This window comes from Myxocyprinus asiaticus, chromosome 11, assembly GCF_019703515.2.
Source record: "Myxocyprinus asiaticus isolate MX2 ecotype Aquarium Trade chromosome 11, UBuf_Myxa_2, whole genome shotgun sequence".
Classification (NCBI taxonomy): Eukaryota; Metazoa; Chordata; class Actinopteri; order Cypriniformes; family Catostomidae; genus Myxocyprinus; species Myxocyprinus asiaticus.
Genome location: NC_059354.1, coordinates 29,082,339 through 29,105,657, shown reverse-complemented (window position 1 = coordinate 29,105,657; position 23,319 = coordinate 29,082,339). Strand labels below are relative to the sequence as shown.

Below are 23,319 nucleotides of genomic sequence, written 5' to 3'. Positions count from 1 at the left end.
CCAGCTGTGATGTTGTTTGTGATGTTGCTTGTTTGCGATGTTCTCAAACAAAGTCTGGAGTGTAGTGGGAGCAGGCAGTCAACAGATTTTATCACTGTTGTTTAGGAATTAATTGCTGAAGTGGGTTATTTCTTTCTTGAAGTACCCCACCATGTTTTCTCTTAATTTTTTCACGTTTTTTCTTTCCCTGTAGACGGTGCGTCATGGATTTCCCTGTCAGCCCACAGCTCTGGCGTTTGACCCAGTGCAGAAGATCCTTGCCATCGGCTCTCGTTCCGGAGGTGTACGGCTGTATCCTTTCCCCCTGTGCTTCAATGCTATTTCCTCCACAGTGTAATTTTGACAATGGGAGGACTTTGGGGCTTTGGGATAGCTGCTGTCTGAGGTAAGGTAGAATGCTGTCATGTTTCCTTTCTTTAAATGCCTCCATGTGGCATAGAGGGGTGTAAGACCGTTTAACTGACTCCCAGAGGAATCGCTGCACACAGTTACTAATGCAAAATCACTGACAGAAAGAGAGACAGACAGGAGAGAGACAGAGAGAGTGAGACATACAGTTTCCATATAGTTGAAAAAATTATATTTTAATAAGAAATCCAAGACATTATTTTTGGTGACTACCAAAAATCCATATTAGCATTAGCTTTGCATTTTCTTTTCTTTGGCAGCATTATAAGCAAGCATTAATACCAATATAGAGACACTGAATATAAATTCACAAAATAGAGAGTCCGCAATTTAGAAGAACATTTAAAAGAGTAAAATGTGTGATTTCATTTGTGGTGTGTGTAATTTATTTCTTCAACCACACGAGAAAATTGTATTCCTTTAAAGCCAAGCGTCAGTGCAGTCAGTGCCCTGCAACGCACAGTCTTTTGTATTCTGTCATGCTGGTGCTTCAACTTTATGACTGATCGCAGACTCTAACAGACAGTGGGTAATAAATTTAACATGAGTTTTGAAGAGGATGTTTAGGCTGTTCTAACATTTACTTTCCTAATCTGTCACGTATTATTGACTGTCACTATGGTAAAGAAGAATTGCTTTAGAAATTATGGTTACGACGTGAGGAAATGAGTGAAGACGTGTACATGCAGTGGAACACAGAACTCCATATAGCTGCAACTGCTGCTTAAAATTTCTATTAAGAATGACACAACGTTCTTTATGTGATGTCATGAAAGAACACGTGTGCTCTGCTGAATATTCAGTGCGAGCCCACATACCCTTAATAATGCATGTTGTCACTGCTTTGTATTTAGGTTCCTGCGATGAGTTTCATATACACATGCATTGATCATACATACGCACCACTGCTCTGCGCATGAACGCAAGTTATTTTAGAATCCGATTGAGAAAGCAGTTGGATGCAAACGTTTACATGGCTAATATATTTTTTTTTATGGATTATTTTAGGTCTACACAACCCCTTTCAATCAGATGGAAATTTAATTTGGATCAAGCACAATCAGATGTTTTTTTTTTTTCTGATTGAGGTGTTTACGTGAAGGCTTTTCAATCCGATTGAGCTATCAGTCGGTTTATAAACTGATTATTTGGTTGCATTTATTTACATTTACATTTATTCATTTGGCAGATGCTTTTATCCAAAGCGACTTACAAAAGAGGAAAACATAAGTGAATCATCTTAGGAGACAGTGGTATGAAAAGTGCTATATTACAAAGTATCACTAGCATCATAATAGTATTCAAAACAGAATAAAGTGCAACAGGAATTGTTTTTATTTTTTTTAATGACTGGTTAAGTGCTCATTGAACAGATGTGTTTTTAGTCGTTTTTTGAAGACAGAGAGTGAGTCAGCTTCACGGATGGAGTTGGGAAGGTTGTTCCACCAACGTGGTACGGTCAAGCTGAAAGTCCGGGAAAGTGTTTTGGTGCCTCTTTGTGTTGGTACAACAAGGCAACGTTCCTTAGCCGACCGCAGGCTTCTAGTGGGCGCGTAGCTCTGCATAAATGATTTTAGGTGTGCTGGAGCAGACCCAGTGACTGTTCTGTATGCCAGCATCAGAGCCTTGAATTTGATACGTGCATCAACTGGCAGCCAGTGGAGAGAGACAAGGAGTGGTGTAACATGTGCTCTCTTTGGTTCATTAAAGACCAGACGTGCTGCTGCATTCTGGATCATTTGGAGGGGTCTAATTGCACATGCTGGGAGGCCTGCAATGAGAGCGTTACAGTAGTCCAGTCTAGTTATGACAAGTGACTGGACAAGCAGTTGTGTGGCATGTTCAGAGAGGAAGGGTCTTATCTTCCTGATATTGTAGAGTGTAAATCTACATGATCTTGCGGTCCTTGAGATGTGGTCTGTGAAATTTAGTCTGTTGTCGATGGTTACCCCTAGATTTCTGACCGATTTGGAAGGCGTTACTGTAGTATGCATACTTAAACGTAGCTAATGTGGCAGACAGATGAAAGGATGAAGATGAGAAGAAAGGAGGGTGGAAAAGACAGAGAGTAGGACAATTTTACATCACAGTGAATTAGCTTTCTGCTAATTATGGATCTGTCATTACTGTAGATGATAACTGTGGATAGTGTTACTTAACTCTCTCTCTCTCTCTCTCTCTCTCTCTCTCTCTCTCTCTGTCTCTCTCTCTCAATCTGACACTTGTTTTCTCTCACCTTGTCTTCTTTCTGCTTCTCTGTCTGTCTCTCCTTCATTCCAATTGTATGATAGGGAGGGGGGAGTCATTTTTGGGTCAGCTGAATTTCTTGGCATGGACTATTGTAAAGAATTCAATGCATGCAGAGTTTTAGATTGTAAAACCATCATTGTTCCATAATGCAAGACATATACATATACATGGCCAAAAGTATGTGGACATCCCTTTTCAATTTACAGGTTTGGCTAAGCCTCTTAACGGGGTAGTTCTCTCCTCATTTACTCATCCTCATGCCATCTAAGATATGTATGACTTTCTTTCTTCAGCTAAACACAAACAAAGGTTCTTAGAAGAATATCTCAGCTCTGTAGGTCCATACAATGCAAGTGAAGGGTGGCCAGGCCTGATTAGTTGATTAGTGGGGTCGACTACTAACATTAATATTTTTAGTGGTGGTGGTTTTAAAGGAAGACACAATTTTCAAATTAATTGAAAGATGCAAGTTCTTGGATAGCATTTGTACATGATTAGCATACTGATTGAATAATAGTCAGCTTAGTTAAACCTTTTGCAAGACATGTTGTCTCTTTAATGCTTTTAAGTTTAGCCCATTTATGCACTATGCGGTTTTGTGCCACTCTGTATTGGAGCCTTTCTTATTACTTTCTTCTCTTACTTTGATAGTTTTGTGCAATAAGATGTTATAATTATTTTGCCAAAATTTTTGTTGAATGTCCATGTTGAAGTGGTGCTCTTAGCATCCATATATCCTTCTGAAATGACCAAAACAGAAAAATATACATTATCCTTAACACAGACTTGTAGACTATTAGTTTAAAACAACTGACCAACTTAGCGTTTATGAAATTGGTCGTTTTGCACATACAATGCCTTTGGATTCTCCACAACAATAAATAAATGAATAATAATAAAAAAAAGCATTTAAAATTTTTATGACACGTTTATATTTATACAATTTCAGGGTGTTTTTGGTGGTTACTAGGGTGTTGCTAGGTAGTTGTTGGGGCATGAATAAATGGTTGCTAGATGTTTGCTTACTAGCCCAAAAGAGACCATCCCCAAATCTCTATGACATCCTAGTGTGGGGACCAAATCTCTATGACATCCTAGTGTGGGGACCTTTTCAATGGAAGTGTAAGGAGTTTTCAATCTTTCGGGCTGACTATCTGCTGGGCAAACATTTATATTCTGAAATAAAAACCTTTTCAAATATAAACCATGATTCTGCATTTATTTCAAATAGATACAATGTGTAACTATTCCAATTATCAGTTTGTTTTTTTTTGTTTTTTCTCAAAGAGATGGGCTTACTGTATATCTACTGTAAAAGATTAGTACCAGCACTGACATATAGGTGGAGCTCTTCAGTTGAAAAGCTACTATGAAAGGTAATATTCAATATAAAAAACAAGCCTATGTCAATTATCATTTTTATTATCAAAATGGAGGTGTGCTGTGTATCTACTGCACCCTACTGGATCTATTTGACCCGAACAGAAAAGTTGTTAGGAATTTTCCCGCAAAACATAAGGGTTAACTCCAGTGAAGGCAAATCTTAATGGTATGGCATACAATGACTTTCTAGAGAATTGTGTGCTTCCAACTTTGTGGCAGGAGGGATTTTTTCTGTTCCAGCATGACAATGCCACAGTGCACAGAGCGAGGTCCATAAAGAAATTATTTATTGAGCCTGGAATTGAAGAACTTGACTGGCCTGCACAAAGCCCAGTCCTGAACCCCACTGAACACCTTAGGGATGAATTAAAATGCTGACGAGCCAGGCCCCATTGCCTAACATCAGCACCTGACCTCACTGATAATCTGTGTCTGAATGGGAGCAAATCCCTGCAGCCATGTTCCAACACAGAGTGGACAGCCTTACCAGAAGATTGGAAGCTGTTATAGCAACAAAGGGAGGGCCAACTCCCTATTAATGCCCATGGATTTAAAATGAAATGCTCAACAAGCACATATGGGTGTAGTTGTTGGGTGTCCAGATACTTTAGGCCATTGTTTATTGGTTTTCCTAGCTTACTGTATTTTTGTGCTTCCCTTTCTGTTTCCTGACTCTTTCTCTCTATCTTTCTCTCTGACTCTGGGCAGAATGGTATATTTAGTTCTTGTTCTTGTTCAGAGCTCTGTATTGATTGAGAGGCCCAAAGTTAAACATTCACACTGCATAATTGATTATCAACGTCTCTGTGCACTCACTGCATACACTGTCTGTAAATCATTTTTATAGAGGAATACTCAAAGCATGCATGTACTGTCTGTGTGTGTGTGTTTGTGCTCTTTTGTGTAAAGATTTGTCAATCTTTTCAAATAGCAATTCTCTTTATAGCCTACAAAGGAAGATAATGAGAGGTGACAAGTGCATAACACAGATACACATGTAAATATATAAAAATAAGACTCCATGCTGTAGCAATCACTGCATGGAGTCTGAAGCATCTCTGTTTGTGTATGTATGTGTGTGTTGATGCAGAACTTGGCAGGGTGGCAGCATGCAGGGCTGAAATTGGTGTGGCATTCACTTTACTGCAGTCAGCTAACTGCACAAGCCCCTGTAAATGTAGACAAAGAATCAATCTCATACTAATCCAATAAAGTTATTCTGAACTCGAGGAGAGGAAGAGATCTTATAGAATCGAACACAGCTGAATCTAACCCAAATTCAAATTCCATTTCTACGAATACATTAACAAATGTAACTGAGTCCCATTTGGAAATGATTTCGACCTCTAACCTACAGTAAGTAATCCTGACAAAATGCAATTGACATGTTCATGTAACAGTCTAGAGGCTGACCCAAAATACAAACAGATTATGCCAGCTGTTTGCTTGTGTGTTAGTGCTCTGTATTTTGTGTGGATGGCAGGCATTCATATTCAGCTGGATTTATGTGCTGTGATATTTGAGTGATTCACACATTCATGTAGACAATATTCTGTTGATTAATTTCAAAAACTTTGCTCTTGTCCTCTGTTTACCCTTTGATGGTAAGCTATCATAAAAAGTTCATCATCACCTGCATGACTCAAGACCAGGAGCCCTGTTGTGTTCAGTGCTTTTTATCTCATACTAAATTTTTTTTAACTGTGATGCCCAATCTTACACCAATTATGCTTAATAAGTAGGGGTGCTTTAAGGTACCTCTGGGCCCATGGGCTCGCTGATCCCTGGCCCCCTTTCAGGTGTTGTGTGTGTGTGTGTGTGTGTGTGGTGGTGGTGGTGGGGGGGGGGTGGTATGGAACTTCTGTGCATTTAACAAGCACTACACGGATGCCTTTAATGGTTGCTCAATGCCACCATGTCAACAACCACGTCTCCCGCTGAAAGCATTTAAACATGCTCCTGGATAGGGGAAAATGGATAGGGGAAAATTTGCCCCATGGTCACGAGCTGGGCCCCATGGGAGTTGTAGGCCCCTGGGCTTCAACCCGTGCGTTAAGGCGCCCCTGTTAATAAGCGATAGCTTGTGTGGTTGTGTAATTGCCTTCCGCTGTTGTCCTTAATCGGGGTAAGGATCATGAAGTAGTTTTTTGTCCATTACCCTGATTGTACTCTGCATGTAAACACCACCTTTACCAGTGCAATTCAATGTGCTTATGCAATGTGCACATGACTGTTTACGTTTTGACGTCAAAAGCAGACAATATCCAGAAGAATTCAAATTACATGTAAACATGAGATTCTACCTTTTACCTTTTTTTTTTTTTTTTTTGTAATATGCATATTTGTAATAGTTTTCAACAAGTTGTGCATGTAAACACGCTAATTGGTTTAAAAAAAAAAAAAGAAAAGAAAAAGCAGACAGACACATTATTAGGAAGGAAATTCTCATTGTTTCATACAATGAGGCCCGTCTCCTAAATCTATGCCTACGAGCGTATGTGTCTATCATCTTTTGTATTATTTGTCAGGATCTGCTCTGTGACATCTGTGCTCTATGGACTGTTGTTTGTGTGTAGTAGTCCTTATCATAGCAGGATCTGAAGAGAGGATTACTGACCAATGGAAGGCTGCTGGAAATAGAGTTCTCTACTTGTGTGTCTGTGTGTTCAAAGACATGATTGAATTCCATGTGCACTTCTCTGAGAGTTTTAGTTTGCTTCAATCTCTCTGTATGTGTGTGAGTGTGTGAGCATCTACGTGTGAACAGGTAATAGAATTCTCCTCTGTGATAAGCTGTCGATTCTCATCAAAGCAGACTAGTGGAAATAGCGAGAGTATGACTAGAGGAATTGGTAGAGGAGTGGTAATGAATTATGGTCAGATGGCAGAGGTGGGAGGAGTCACAACCTTCTGCATCCTTTTTTCTCATTCTGCTCTTTTTTTTTTGTTGGAAGGGAGAGAGAGAGAGAGAAAGAGAGAGAGAGAGATTTTGATTTTTGAATAAAACGTTATTTACAATTAAATCAGTATCGCTTCACAATATCTTAAAAATATAGTACATTCAACAAAATTCACAGAGAATAATATGCATTGGAATTACAAAGAAAAAAACAAATCACCTTCACATACTGCACACAAAGTTCCATGACTGTGCCATATCAATTAAAAAGTGGAAAGATCTTCCATAGTTTTATAAAACCGAAAATCAATCAACACTCTAGATTTTATCAAAGTTAAAAAACAGACATTAACATCATCACTAGACCTTTGTTCCTTTTTGTTTTTTCTGCTGATATAAATAGCCATTTTTGCTTGCCCTAAAATAAAATTCAACAGTTGACAAATGAAACATTTTTTCTGAAAATACTTAAAACCCAAAATGAAAGTCTCAATACAAAAAGTTTCATTAAACCTACAACACAATTCTTTTAACTTCATAAATAAAGGATCCAGTCTAAAACAATGCATGAAAGCATGAAAAACAGTCTCCCTTTGCAGAACTGACTTCTGGATTCAACACCAAAATAAAAGAATTGACAGCAATGGCACCATGGAGAATTCTCCATTGAATGTCACCTACCCTCTTAGATAATGGTGGCTTATATAAGGATCTCCATTCAGGCTTTACATCATTACTCAGTTTAAGAACAGAACGCCATGGTGTATCAATTTTTTGGTCAAACACCTTCTTATTAAAAACCAAAACACAGGCTCTATACAGCTTTTTATCTTCATTTGACAAAAAATCTAAACAATCATCAAGATTGGGTCGAACAAGTAAACACAGAAAGGGATCTTCAATATCAGGAGTACTATCCCCTGTAAAAAAAAAAAAAAAAAGTATTTCAGTAAGTGGTCCTCTTCAATTGTAAAACATGATTTTAGTTTTGTCAAGAACTGAGTAAATACACAAGCAGATCTGATTCCCAGACGTTTGGATGCTCCCTCCACATTCTCAAAGTGAGGCCCAGTTAAAGTCAATAAATGTCCAAAGTCAACTAAATTGTTGACGATGAGAGTTCACCCCCTATAGTACATATTCGGCAATAAACATTTCCATTTATCTAAGCGACCTTTAACCTTTTCCAACACCCCCTCCCAATTTTTTTGTAACACACTGTCGTCTCCTAAATAAACTCCTGAGTATTTTATACCCCCCCCTACCCCAACACAACCTGTCAGGAATGCAATGTTTCCCATCAGTCCATTGTCCTAACAGTAAAGCATCACTTTTTTTCCAGTTAACGTTTGCAGAAGAAAACACTCTAAATTATTCAATTAAGTAAAATCTGCACATCACTTTGTCTGTTGATCATTACTACAATATCATCAGCATAAGCTAACAAACAAAAACTATTATTACAATTTGGTAAAACCAAGCCACATAAATTACTTCTTATTTGTTGAAGCAAAGGCTCAGTAGCTACGGAATACAACATTCGAGACAAGGAACAGCCTTGTCTGATACCTCAAAGAACCTGAAATGGAGCACATAAGCCACCATTAATTTTCAGTGCTCTCTCAACATCACGATAGAGTACTCTGACCATGTCAACAAACTTTTTGCAAAAGCTGTTAAAGTACTCCACAAATAAGAATGCTCAGCTCGGTTGAAAGCCTTCTCCTGATCCAAAGATATCAAGCCGCAATCTAAATTCAATAATTTAGAGACATAAAAAATATCTAGAATTAAAGAAGTATTATCAAACATAGATCTACCAGGGACACAATATGTCTGGTCTGGATGGATAACCTGATCCAACACTCCAGCCAATCTGTTAGCCAATGCCTTGGACAGCAGTTTATAGTCGCTACATAGAAGTGAGACAGGGTGCCAGTTTTTTATATCAGTAAGGTCCCCTTTTTTTGGAATAAGAGTGATTACCGCTCTTCGGCAACTCAACGGCAGCCTACCCTCCGACAAGCTATCACTGAGTACCTCCAGCAGATCTGCACCCAACTCCAACCAAAAAGCCTTATAGAAGTCAACTGGGAGGCCATCCAATCCTGGAGCCCTCACAGACTCCATGCTTTGCAGGGCCTTATGAAACTCTCCCAGGGTCAAAACTCCTGCGAGGTCACCTCCTCTGATACCTTTGGAAAAATGTAAAGGAAATCATTTTCCACACAACACCCTGACTTGAGCTCACTTCTATAAAGATTTTGATAAAAAAAGAGCTGCTTTTCCCCGAGTATCAGCAGGATCAGACAAAAGCACTCTGTCTTCAGAACGCAGTGCATGAATAAAATGTTTCTGCCCATTCTTTTTTCCAGATTGAAGAAGTATTTGGATGGTGCATCCATCTGATCAATACTTTGAAAATGTGAATGGACCAGAACCCCCTGTGCTTTATACCCCAGTAGATCAGCTAACTTAGCCTTATTCTTTGAGCAGTCTTCTAAATAGTGAAGCTCACCAGCAGATTGAGCTAATTGTTGAGATTCAATTATATCTTTTTCCAAATATTTCTAAAGAATGAGTCAACTCTTTAATGACGTTGTGAGTGTACTGTTGAGTAAACTGTCTTATTTGAACCTTGCCAAAATCCCACCACTGTTGTAATGAAAGAAAAGAAGACTTTGTTGTTCTATAAACTTCCCAAAAAGACTTAAAAGATTCCTTAAAAAAATTATCATTTAACAGGTTAGTATTAAAATGCCAGTATGTGCTTTTTGGTTTTATTGAACTTAAAATAAACTTACAGTGCACCATACTATGATCTGTATAACCTACTGGCGTAATATAACACTTATTGAAAATACTAAGATGATAATTAAAACTATCAATTCTGTCCAATCTAGCTAATGACATAACATTATCACATGTGTGAACCCAAGTGTACTGTCTCTCATCACCATTAAAGATCTCCAGATATCACATAATTCATATTTTTTAATAATATGAATAAGACGTTTACGTGAAGCCAGATGAGGCTCGATGTGATTTCTGTCTAAATTTAGCTCAGTACAATTGAAATCACTCCTATGAACAAGAAGTCTTCAGGGCAGCAGTTTTGTAATGTCGAACACAGTGTGTCTAAAAATAACATTCTTTTGACTGGTGCAGTTGGAGCATACACACAAATAAAATTTAACACAGAATTTTCAAAAATAGCTTTGACTTTTAAGAGTCTACCTTTTACAATTTCATCAACATCATACGAGATAGGACTAAAATTCTTTGTAAATAAAATGGCAACTCCCCCACTTATTGAAGTATTGTGACTTAAAACAGGGATACCATCAAACTCCCTCGCCCAGTCAACAGCATTTTTCAGATCACTGTGAGTTTCTTGTAAAAAGCAACATCAATATTTTTCTGTTTAATTACTTCATATAATGTTGTTCTTTTTCTGGAATCTAATGCACCATTAACATTCAAAGTAGCTAAACGGACTTCACTCATAATTAACAAAAAAGAAAATAAACACAACCCATAAAGCCAAAAAACATCAGCCTTCCTACTCAAAGTTAACAGGCATAATTTTTCAGGGCATTATTGAGATTTCTCACAATTTTCTTTAATCGATACACTCCTTTATTCGTGAAGGAACCCTCTGCCATTAGGCGAACTGTTTTAGATCATGAAAATATTCCTGCACGCGCACACCTCTTTTATTTTTAGTCGATCTAAGAAATAACTTGATATCATCAAGCTCGTAACTCCGACCAATAATTTCACTCTGGGAAAATGTCACACTAGAGTCGGAAGACTCACCATCACTCTCTGTATCCTCATCCTCTTGCACATCACTTTTTTTTTTTACTTATTTTGGCATCAAATATTTTGTTACTCTTCTTTCTTTTCGGGGCATTTTAAAAATAGTTTGCTCTTCCTCCATTCTAACACAATCCGTCTCGTATGTTTTTTGCAATAACACTGAATTGTTGTCTGAAGCACTACCATTTTGCCCATCTTTTTTGTTTTCAGAAAACTGTGTCACGCTCGCTAAATCCTTTATGCCAGTATCTGAAAACGTTTCGGTATGTGCCGTACATAAGTGCTCATGGTGCGACGAGGTCGACACAGTCACAGTCTCACTGGGAAAATCTGTAGCCGTCACCGCCACAGCTGAGCTCGGCCCCGGCGATACCGCCACAATTTTACCGGCAACCCCAGCGGCACTGCCGCCTTCAATATTCTCGTTCACTAAATTTGCCTCCTTTTCTGGAGTTTTGTCAGGACAATTGTGAATTAAAAGCCCAGATCTGCCAAAACCAAAGCACTTAGTCTTCGCAGTAGTAACAAAAATGACATAATCAAAGTCATCAAATCGAAAATTGAGTGTCATATCAAGCTCGGCATCATCCTGAATAATCATATAAGCGAATCGCCTGAATGAAACAATATGTTTCACCCGCTACTGATTGGGATCTTTTTGATCAGAGATACCAATTTCCCATACCGGGATAAAGTCTGCGTTAGAATTGTATCACTTACAAAAGGTGGAACGTTTGACAAAGTGACTCACTTAGCTGGCAAATAAAGGGGAAGAACAGGGACAAATTCACCACTGATAACTATTCCGTGTTCGACTAATTCATTAGCTTTATCTACACTGTCAAGAAAAACCACCATGGCACTGTTCATTCTGGAGGCAGATAACACGATCTCATGCCCCACAACCTATCCAATGGCCAGGCAGCATTCTTCCACCCCCACCGCAGACACCACCTTTACAGCGTGGCGCCGCATGAGTGAACTCAAACCCTGCATGCGTGGGGCCGACATGCTTCCCCGATAAGAGCGGATAGCACACGGCCCAAGAAAAGAGCAAAAGACCAAAAATAGAGAAAACCAGAAAACATATTAAGCACAGCAAAGAGAGATAAAAAAGAAAAGAAAAAAATCACTCTCAACACTCCACTCGCAGTCATACCACTCCGTCCACTCGCACCCAGTCACTCCGGAAGTGAGAGAGAGAGAGAGAGAAAGAGACTGGGAAAGAGCAGGAACTGTTTTCATTATCAGGCAGAGCACGTTCAGAGTTCACCGCAGCCTCTGTCTAGTTAATGTCGGAATGATGGGAGAAACACACACACACATGCACACTCATCCAAACACATCTAAACAGCCTCACAGAAACATACAGAAACATCAAGCCAATGACAGATGTGTGTGTGGTCAGAGTGACAGTGAATAATGCTGAGAACTTAGCGCTGATGCTGATATTTAGCACACTGGTGCCATCTTTCCTGCAGACAATATGTCCCCCTTCTTCACATTCTCTCATTCACTGCTCTAACATCTTTGCACCACTCCTCTTATCCTAGTTTTTCAAATGCATTTCCTCTTTTTCTTCTTTGCTTCTGCACTCTGTCATGACATGACATAATATTTAATTTGTTAATCGTTCCCATAAATCTAGTTTTAAAACATTGTTATAGCTTCAGTTGACATATAGCGTACAAAAAGGGCAAGAGCCTTATCAAAAGAATAAGCTCCAGTCTGATTGGCTGGCTTTACGTGATTTCCGAGGACCATAGTGCACAGGTTTTTATCCGCCAGGAAACAAAGTTGTGCTTGGAAGTCTGCTATAATGAGTGCTTATAAGAAAAAAGTAGTTGCTGGATTTAAAACAATTTGTGCCAGGTTTGTGGCATCAAATCTTTGAAAAAAAATCAAGAGTTTTGTTTGAGACACTTAGTCTATGTAAAATAATACAATTTCAGCTGAAAACGTTCAGTTTCCTAACAGCATCATTTACCAAAGTATGCAGTACTAGAGAGCATGTTTTCATTAGAGGAAAACACCATTCTACTGGGGGTAAGAGGTGTAAACGTGGCAAAATCAATGCATTTTCAACCTGAAAACATAGTAGTGTGGATGACTTGTACTTTGATATGACTTTGCTCCAGGGTCAGAAATGAACTTTTCCATTAGAGGGCAATATTTTTTATAACCTTATAAAATGACTCTTTTTGACATAAATTTATGTCAAACACTTTACAGGGTTCTACATTGTTTGTTCCCCCATGTTAAAAGCTTTTAGGGGAATAGTCAAAAATGTAGTAGCACAGTCACAGTTAAAAAAGAATAGAAAAGAACATTTAACATTACTGTGTCACAACATAACATATGCATAAGTTGGTGCTGAAAAACTTAACTAAGAATTACTACAGAAATCAGAAAGATAATATGTAGGCCGACATGATAAATGACAAAGCAGCACAATCTTCACTGATAAAAAAGTGCTGTTGTTAATCTTACACTCGCCATGAGCCAGCAGACGTGGCTAATCACCTTATGAACATTTGACAAACAAAAATGTATTGTTAATGCTTTATAATAACAACTTTTATTAGTTATTAGCAAAAATTATGTATTGCTTAACAGATCAGTCTATAAACATTCAAATATGAATATACAGGGAAATATACAGTACAGTATATCAAACATTCATGACATTCATAACTTGTTGAAAGTATTTTAACTTATGGTATGTTAAGCATTATATAAAAAGCAATAATTCTCATTCAAATTATTAATTAAATATGTCTTCTTTGAGGCGCACATGAACTACCTCACATTTTATTAGAGATGACCCTGTGCTGTGATTTAGTACTTCTAAAGTGAAAGCTTCGCTCATGAATTATAATTGTTACATGATATTTACTCAGAAGGCTTAACATTTTATTAGCTTAAAGTATAGATGTGCAAAACTGCATAGTTTAAAATCGACTAGTCAGAATAGGTAGCCCTGTATAATTAGGCTGCATGTCAACTAGACACCAAACAGACGCTTTTCCTATATGTTGCTACTAAGCGCAATCCTCCAAAAAATAACTGACAGATAATAAACAAATAGGCTAAATAATTATAACCTTTCATTGCACAAACCTATCATGTGAGAGAGTCCTCATGTAAAATACGCTCCAGTACAGAGCGGCGCAAAACAACGTATACGCACCCTGGATGCAGAATGATGCGCTTAATTAAGGTCTGACTGCAGTGGTCAGTGTCAGTTTAACAGCACACTGTCAGACGTGCCTCTTCATTCACCCCTTTAAAAGCACCAGTGCTAAAAATACTAAACTAATGCAGTGAAGAAAACTAAAAACTCAAAAATCTTTTTGGAACAATTTTCTGTTTACTTTGAAATCAATGAAAAGATGACGATGGCCTTGTTAAATGTAAGCTGCTTACTGTATATCATTACATTCACTCGCAAATGTGAGTGAAATGCTCACACTGTAGAGCCCTGCTTCAATTTAAGCTATTAATTCAATTTGAATAATGAGATACTGTAGGCTGTTACCAATAAAATTATATCAACATCAAATAAGATTTGTAGGGCTGGGTGTTGGCATTGATTTCCCAATTTAATTTGATTAAATTAGATTCCAATTTTAATTTGATTCAATATCAGTTAAATTGGGAATATTTCAGTTATAATGTCAACAGGCATTTTTCAGTAATTACATATTGCGTGATCTCTACACCGCATAATGTGCATTGTGATTGAAACAGATTCCGAGATCACTTTTTTTCTCATTCGCATACACTATATTGCCAAAAGTATTCGCTCATCTGCCTTTAGACACATATGAACTTAAGTGACATCCCATTCTTAATCCATAGGGTTTAATATGACGTCGGCCCACCCTTTGCAGCTATAACAGCTTCAACTCTTCTGGGAAGGCTTTCCACAAGGTTTAGGAGTGTGTTTATGGGAATTTTTGACCATTCTTCCAGAAGCGCATTTGTGAGGTCAGACACTGATGTTGGACGAGAAGGCCTGGCTCGCAGTCTTCGCTCTAATTCATCCCAAAGGTGCTCTATTGGGTTGAGGCCAGGACTCTGTGCAGGCCAGTCAAGTTCTTCCACACCAAACTCGCTCATCCATGTCTTTATGGACCTTGCTTTGTGCACTGGTGCGCAGTCATGTTGGAACAGGAAGGGGCCATCCCCAAACTGTTCCCACAAAGTTGGGAGCATGGAATTGTCCAAAATCTCTTGGTATGCTGAAGCATTCACTGTTCCTAAGGGGCCAAGCCCAGCTCCTGAAAAACAACCCCACACCATAATCCACCGTCCACCAAACTTCACAGTTGGCACAATGCAGTCAGACAAGTACCGTTCTCCTGGCAACCGCCAAACCCAGACTCGTTCCATCAGATTGCCAGATGGAGAAGCTTGATTCGTCACTCCAGAGAACGCATCTCCTCTGCTCTAGAGTCCAGTGGCGGCGTGCTTTACACCACTGCATCCGATGCTTTGCATTGCACTTGGTGATGTATGGCTTGGATGCAGCTGCTCGGCCATGGAAACCCATTCCATGAAGCTCTCTATGCACTGTTCTTGAGCTAATCTGAAGGCCACATGAACTTTGGAGGTCTGTAGCGATTGACTCTGCAGAAAGTTGGCGACCTCTGCGCGCTATGCACCTCAGCATCCGCTGACCCTGCTCTGTCATTTTACGTGGCCTACCACTTCGTGGCTGAGTTGCTGTCATTCCCAATCGCTTCCACTTTGTTATAATACCACTGACAGTTGACTGTGGAATATTTAGTAGCGAGGAAATTTCACGACTGGACTTGTTGTACAGGTGGCATCCTATCACAGAGCGGCCCATTCTTTCACAAATGTTTGTAGAAGCAGTCTGCATGCCTAGGTGCTTCATTTTATACACCTGTGGCCATGGAAGTGATTGGAACACCTGAATTCAATTATTTGGATGGGTGAGCGAATACTTTTGGCAATATAGTGTATTTCCAAATATTTTGGCTATTAAGTTAACATAGCCTACAAAACTAATATTTTTGTATTTAAATATATTTTGAATTTCAGGGGCTTTTTTGACCATTTCGGTGGCACTTTTTTCCCAAATTTATTTCCAACCCTGCTTTACTCATTGGATTATATACGTTTTTAGGTTTACCCGCTCCTAAACGTCATATACTGTAAAATAACGAACTGTGGTTTGTCATTTTAAATGCTGGTTAGACTGTCTCTTTCTATCTCAGTAGGTGGTTCTTGGTCAGAATAAGCTGCAATGTGGACCAGACTTTATACGATAGTCAAAGCTCTGGCCACACGAAACTAAAACATGCATCACTGGCTATGCAAAAACTATGCAATAGCTTTGTGACTGACGTTAAAGTTTTAGGTAAGTTTAGGCTTTGATTCTTCTGTGTAAATGAAATGTTGCTTCAGAGCTGCTTTGCTGTTGTGATGACACTAAGCACTAAGCATATTGTTTTCTTTCAGCTGTGCGTGAGAATAAATCACAGTTTTTGCAGTGTGAAGCTGGCAATAGATGGTTAAATGGATGCAAGAGAGCAAACAAATCAGAATTCAGTATACAAATATTAGGATGATGGCATTGCTCTCGACATCATTAGTATTAATTCCGTTAGCAAATCTTTGTGTTGTGAACTCGGAAATTGTTGCCAAACCATATGCCCACGGTTACACACAGACAGAGATGCACACACTCATAGTGCAGCAAGGGACCCATGCAAAGAGCTTAATTACATTTGATTTTAAACTGATTTATAGTGAATGCTGCTAATTAAACTCATGTACATTTTATGGCTGGAATAACAGGACATACACACCTACACACACACATCTCCCCTTTAAACATGCGCCTAACTCTAAACCTAACTCTCTCACAAACCTTTTTGGATTTAATTTTAGGCATTATTTTAGATGTTTTAAACCTTTTTTCTATTTAAGGCAACATTGGATGACCACCATAATGTAGGTGATGTGACTTTTTACTATCCTTGTGGCAAAATTTGACCCACACACATTTTGTTTTCATGTAAATTATATGACCGCGGCAACATTTTTGCAAAATGATACGTGGTTCATGACACATCACGGCAGTTTTGAGGTGAAATGTCCACTATATGGTGCTAAATATGGGTTAAATGATTTTAAGGTTAATGCTCTATCAAGTTTTAAAATCAACAAAACCTACCTCCCTACCATTAACCCTAAACCTAACTGATAGTGTCATAAAAAGCAAAGTGAGATGAAAAACACAATTGATGATGCAACCATGTCATTTTGTGGTGCTTTTATGACACTCTCGGCTCACGTGTTGACTCGCATGCTTTTTGTTTCTCAACTTGTACACCCGTCCATTGCATTGTATTTGCATGTGTAACACTTTATATGTTGAGCTACCTGAATTTGATCACCGTCAAAGCTTGTAAATAGTAAAAGTGTTTTGATGTCATAATATATAATTGAGTGAGGAACAGGGCCAAAAATACGGGTTTATGAATTGATAATATGCCATTTTATATGTGATTAATGTAAAAGGGATAAAAGTCATTGTTATTTTAGCACCTCTAGTGTTTATTTCACTAGGAAACTGCCATGATATGTACACTGAGCCACGTAAAAATTATTTAGCAAATATGTAGGGATAGTAACATGATTCTACTTGTGTGAGACTGGGCTGTACAGTATATTTCTCTTCTGATGGTGAACTTTAATGTTTTGAAAGGTCATAGAGATATTCATAGCAAGGTAGAAGAAAGGTCAATCACGTGTGATTAACGTACGTGCGCATTCATTACTTAATTAAGATAATGTTTGGATTATGTTTTTTGTGTCCTTGAGCAACACCCGTTCAGTCTTCAATTACTGCTAATTAAATGCTTTGGTGTGTTGTGTGTTATGTTTGCACATTTGTAGGTGTGTGTGTGTGAGATTAATGTTTTGTCCTTTTATATATGTGTGATGCATATGAACTGCGACCTTGACTTGGTCTATCTTTGATGGACTGTTCAAGTTTTGGCAGATGCTGATTTTCAGAGGGATGGAGGGAGAGATGGTGTGGAGTGGCAGAGTGAGGCAAGGATAGAAAAGAAAGATAAATTGATAAAAATGATTGCAATTAGAGCCACTGAAAGAAAGGTGATTTGATGAATGTGGAGGTGGAGGAGTGGAGAGGTTGAAGAGGAGATCAAAAGAATGAAGGTGGAATAAAACTGACTGACTGGTGCACACACATACACTTAAGTGTATTCACACAGAGACATGTTGCATTCCTGCATTCTTACAAATAAAGATTCTTTATAGCACCTAAGGATCAGCAAAGAACCCTCCTTTTATTAAAAACTATTTTTCACTTAATAGGGTTCTTGTGCTGGCTGTGTGGTTTTTGGAGGGTGAAAAAATTCTTGATGTTTCATTACAGGTTCTGCTGATCAGCAAATTTGATTGTGGATCCTTTAAAGCACTAGTGCGTACGGTTGATAGTTTTCTAAAGAACTAGAATTTGTTTTAGGTTTTAAATGGGACCTTTATTTTTAACATTGTACACATGATCTCACACACCTAAAGGCACTCACACACAATGTGGCACCATAAGAGACATAGACACAGATCAGATCTCACATACACATCGGTCTGCGCTTAATCGATAGGATCTGGAGTGAAGGCCTTCCCAATTGCCTTCCAAATGAACACAGGAATGGACAGACAGGGGAAAGAGAGGATATAAAGGTATACAATATGTGACTGAGAAATTAAACTAATGAAATACACCATACATTTTCTCTCCCCCTCTCACATCTAAGTACTTTTTATTTTCTTTTGCTAATTTCTGACCTATTTTCTTTTGTTTTATTTTGAAACTATTTTATTTTTATTTTTATTTGATAATTTTTTGAGGTTCTGTTTTCAGCCCTACTCAAGGAGTCAACCTGTGCGATGAGAGAGACAAATGGAAGAATGGGAGATTAAATGAAAGAAAGAGATGGTTGGTTGGATGGACAGATGGATGAATGAGCAGAACTGATTTGATAGGCCTGTGGACTCACAAAGTGTTGCAAGAGGCATGTAATGTATTTGTGTGTGTGTGTGTGTGTGTATGTGTGTGCATTCATTTTGTCTGTACATCAGACATACTGCATTAAAGGAATAGTTCACCCAAAAATGAATGCTAGAATAGCATGACATTAAACATAATTTATTTTTGTGTGTCTTGTGACCAATCATCATTTACGTCAAACCTTGGATATGTGTAAGTGCGAATAAGAGTTGAGAGCTAAGGGGGATAGGGTTTTCAGCCAATATCAATTTAAATTATTTATTTATTTATTTTCCCTCACACAAAGCTGTCATATGGCTTCAGAAGATTTGTAATATAAGGACAAGTATTTTGGACAATTATATGGTCCTTTTTGTTCTTTTTGGAGCTAGTCCCTTGTCACCATATGTTTACATTGTATGGAAAAACATTTAAACTACCTTTTTTGTGTTCCATGGAAGAAAGAAAGCCATAAGGGTTTGGAAGACATTGGAGTGAGAAATTGTTTTGGTAAACTGTTCCTTTAAATAATCTTTGAGAAACATAGGGCATACTTATGCATGTTTACACAAACACATTTGCACTTACCTGAAAGAAAATGCAAATTTCTGTCATATCCAGTTTTCACTCCCACTGCAGTAGAGCAGCAGGTGGTTATTTTATCTAAAATGAGGGTTGCGGGGACAGAAAAACATCTCCAGCACTGGGCTATTATCCATTGTCCTTTTCCACATTAATTTTTTTTGCAATCAGTCATCTGTTCGTCTATTATAGTCATCATTATAATTAGTGATTGCCCTTGATCGAGGGACATGCCTGTCATTTAAATATGCTTTTACTTGTAGATAATGCTAGATTTTGATTCCTGCACTGATTAGAATGAAAAGAGAGCAAGTTAGATAGATATGTTCTCTCTGGAACTGTGACATGGCTTTCATTCAGTTGGTAAAAAATGGAAAGACTCTCTAGCAGCCAGTTACAAGTATAAATTCAGTAGTTCGCAAGATAATGTAATCCTGCATTTGAGGATAGTGTAAACGTGTTTGGCTCGCTGTCCTGTGCGTAGGGCTCGAGGCTCGAGACTTGATCCAAGCTCGAATATCTTCCAAAAGAAGCCAGGAAACAGGACAGCGAACTGTTAGATACAGAGCCTTGTAATATGAAGTGGTGTTTACAATGCCTCTTATTCCCCCCAAAAGAGATGAGTCTGAATCAACGAAAATGGGGAGTGCTTGCTAAGCCCCGTGTGAGATAGGCAGAGGTGCCAAAAGATGATAGAACGAGCGGAGCCACTAGCGGATGCAGCCTCACACTAGGTTCCGCTCGGGGGATAGGAAACTGCGAGGTGCAGGATAGGTAGAAAATGAAGAATGAAATAAGCTGAAGCGCTAAAGAGACAGTGGCAGTTACGGCCAAATGGAAATGAGGTCTTGCAGGAGCTGTTATGCGCTGGAGGGATTGTTACTCCCAAACATGGGGGCCATCCCCACAGTTGAGCAGGATCGCCCCGGGCAGAGGTGTGAATCCAAGCTGCCCAGACCTGACTTTAAGCCCCCCTTCAGACGCGGTTGGTTCGACGGGATGGGCCCATGCAGCAAACGGGTGAACCCCGTAGGAAAGGGGCTCGGTGGCCGCTTGAGCAGGCAAGGCCAGCCTGCCGTCGAATGGGGGCCCTCACTGCATTCGAATGGGGGAGTCCTCCCGGGCTTCGAACAGGAGAGCCCACGATACAAATAAACGTGAGTTATTTCATACTGCATTCGGACAGGAGAACCCTCACTGCGGTTCGAACGGGAGAGCCCTTGAGTGCTTAAGGTGGGCCCGTCCAGCAATTTGAACGGTGGGGCTCCTGGAATAGCCAGGGGCCCCCACAGCATCCAAATGGTGGGGCCGGCCTAGTGATCTGATGATGATGAAGCAAGCATCCCCCTGACCCCAATTATGAATGTTTCATGATTAGCTGATGTTGTGCCTTTCTGATGTAGGGCTTTACTGGTTGTTTAGATCAGTGTTACTATCAGAAATAATTAATAATTATTAATAATTAATAATTAATAATTATTTCTGTAGTTATTAATCAATATTTAAATTAATTAATTGGATCTAACTCATTAAAACCTCATATGGGACTCCAGTAAATGTAGTGTGCTATGTTTAGGAGCAAGTTTGGTTATTAACAATAATTAATAATTTTCAAAGATAATTACCAATTATTAAAATCAATAGAATATTAATAAGGATTAACATTGACGGGGCACCACCCTGGAATCAGGGATTAATAACCGAATATTAAAACAGTCTCAATATTAGATTGTTTTCTTAGGAAAATCGACATCCGAAGAATATCGATTTTCGGGAAAAAAACAATGAATGAAGGTTTGAATCCGAGCACTGACATCCCGTCAGCATGACACAGGCGTATGCAAAACAAACCAAAACACTTCTCTTTGTAATATAAACAAAGTTTATTTATGCAGTAATATCAATTAATAATTAATACAATGCAGTCAATAAACTTCCGACTTACAACTACAAACTAAACAGTGACATGATTAGATATGGAAATAAAAATAATCCTATAACATGTGTGTGACAGTGTGTGTGTGTGTGTGTCAGTGTGGTTAGTGAGAGAGAGAGAGAGAGATTATTAAGTGACAGCCCGAAAGCTGATTTCGTGATAGCTGGAGAGAAAGCAGCTGTGTTCATCACTCAGAGATGCGGTTTTACGAGCGGGGCTCGTAAAAGTCCTGCGTTATTTGACTCTAATGGATGAACTCAGTTTCTGTCTCACCCGCAATGGCGAAAATGCACAACAATCCAATTTGGTTGGACCACAATACAGCAAAACAAATTTGTGATAATTAATACCCTGAGTATTAATAATGAGCGGACATGGCGGTCCGTAAACTGTACAAGCAAAAACCTTGAAACACAAGAATAACACACTATAATATTCTATCTCTGCTCAGACGTAACCTCTTACTTGAATCGCATGAGGACACAGGTAGAATGTGTTTTCCTCCGTCCTTTAACTTTGACCCGGTTCCTTGAGGCTCAGGTGATGACGGGAGGCCGTTTCCTCACTCTGTCAGCGGGCAGTACGGCTGTTGATTCTCGGCGGGCTGGCGGAGAACTCAGAAATGTCGACTTGATTGAAGATGGAAGAGAAATCTTTAATCTCTTCACTTCTGTAGGCCAACGGATGAAGATGCGAATTGCTCGGCGGTCTCCTTCGGATCTGTTAGAGTGTTCGGTTGAACACAGAGTAATCTCAACTCGTCCAGCAAGATGGAGATTGTATGGCTACAGTTTCAAGTCGGACGTTACTCCCTTGTGCCACAAGGTTGCACCGGAGAGCAGCAAAAGCTACGTCTTTATTCGGTGAACGAAGTCGCTGGAAGCAAAACCTTTAAGCATTTCAGAATGATTTGAACTCCTGATGATGTCATGTTTGAGGGAGGATCTGTTGCGTGCCTCATCCAATAGGAGATGAGCGCTCGATCCTTTAGTGAGCAAGGCTTCATGGATCTGTAGTCTGTTTTGGACTCCCTTTGTTTGATTTTGGCGTGATTTTTATCAGTAAAATTTATGACTTAGAAGGTGGGGGCTTGAGTTATGTTTTTATGACTGTTAGGCCTGCCTTTGTCTTCTATCTGAATATATGAGGCCCAACACTGATGTGGAGATGGTTGGTATGGATGTAGCTAAGATATGCGTCAGATGACCGGCGGCCCAGTAAGTGTATTTGGTGCTCGGGCAGGTCTTTGTGGGCTGCTGTGGTTGTGGCACTGATGCAGAAGGAAAGGCATGAATATAAATTGAATGTCCTCTTTGGTGATCTGATTCGTGTAAATGATTTACTCTGTTGCGTATCCTGCATCCTACTGACGTAAGGTTCACATGGCAATTCTAATGGGTAAGCCCAGACTGCATTCAAATAAGGGTCCTCCAGCATTCCAACAGAAGAGCCCTCGCTGTGATTCGAATGGGAGAGCCAACGGCCTGGACATGGAGACTCTCCCTACATTCAAACGGTAGAGCCCTCGCTGCAATTCAAACAGGAGAGCCCAAGCTACATTTGAACGGGAGAGCTGCACACGTTTGAACAGGAGAGCCATACTACATTTGAACAGGAGAGCCGTTCTGCGTTCGAACGGAAGAGTCCTCACTGTAATTCGAATGGGAGAGCCCACGGCCTGGACTTGGTGACTCACGCTTCATTCGAATGGGAGAGCTCTTGCTGCGATTCGAACAGGAGAGCCCGTGCTGCGTTTGAACGGGAGGGAGAGCTGTACTGCATTTGGACGGAAGAGCCATACTGCATTTGGACAGGAGAGCCGTACTGCTTTTGAACAGGAGAGTTGTACTTTATTCAAATGAAGTGATAAAGTTACTTTAAAACAAGAGCCTTCCCCTTTTTTATTGATATGAATGGGCTGAATGCTCGAGTGTGGGACCACACTGCTTTCAATGGGAGAGCGTAGGATTAATGTGAGAATGGTTT

General features: G+C 39.3%; 1 protein-coding gene across 2 annotated transcripts in view; it reads left to right on the top strand.

The window, feature by feature from the left end:
- LOC127448109 (syntaxin-binding protein 5-like) overlaps positions 1-23,319 on the top strand; it is a 228,013-nt gene that overhangs the window by 34,143 nt on the left and 170,551 nt on the right. For both annotated transcript variants that reach the window (XR_007898457.1, XM_051710407.1), the window contains exon 2: positions 194-291. Coding sequence is in view for 1 of the 2 variants with exons in the window: in XM_051710407.1 (XP_051566367.1) it covers positions 194-291 (98 nt within the window). In the remaining variant the exon portion in view is untranslated. The remainder of the gene's footprint in view (positions 1-193; positions 292-23,319) is intronic.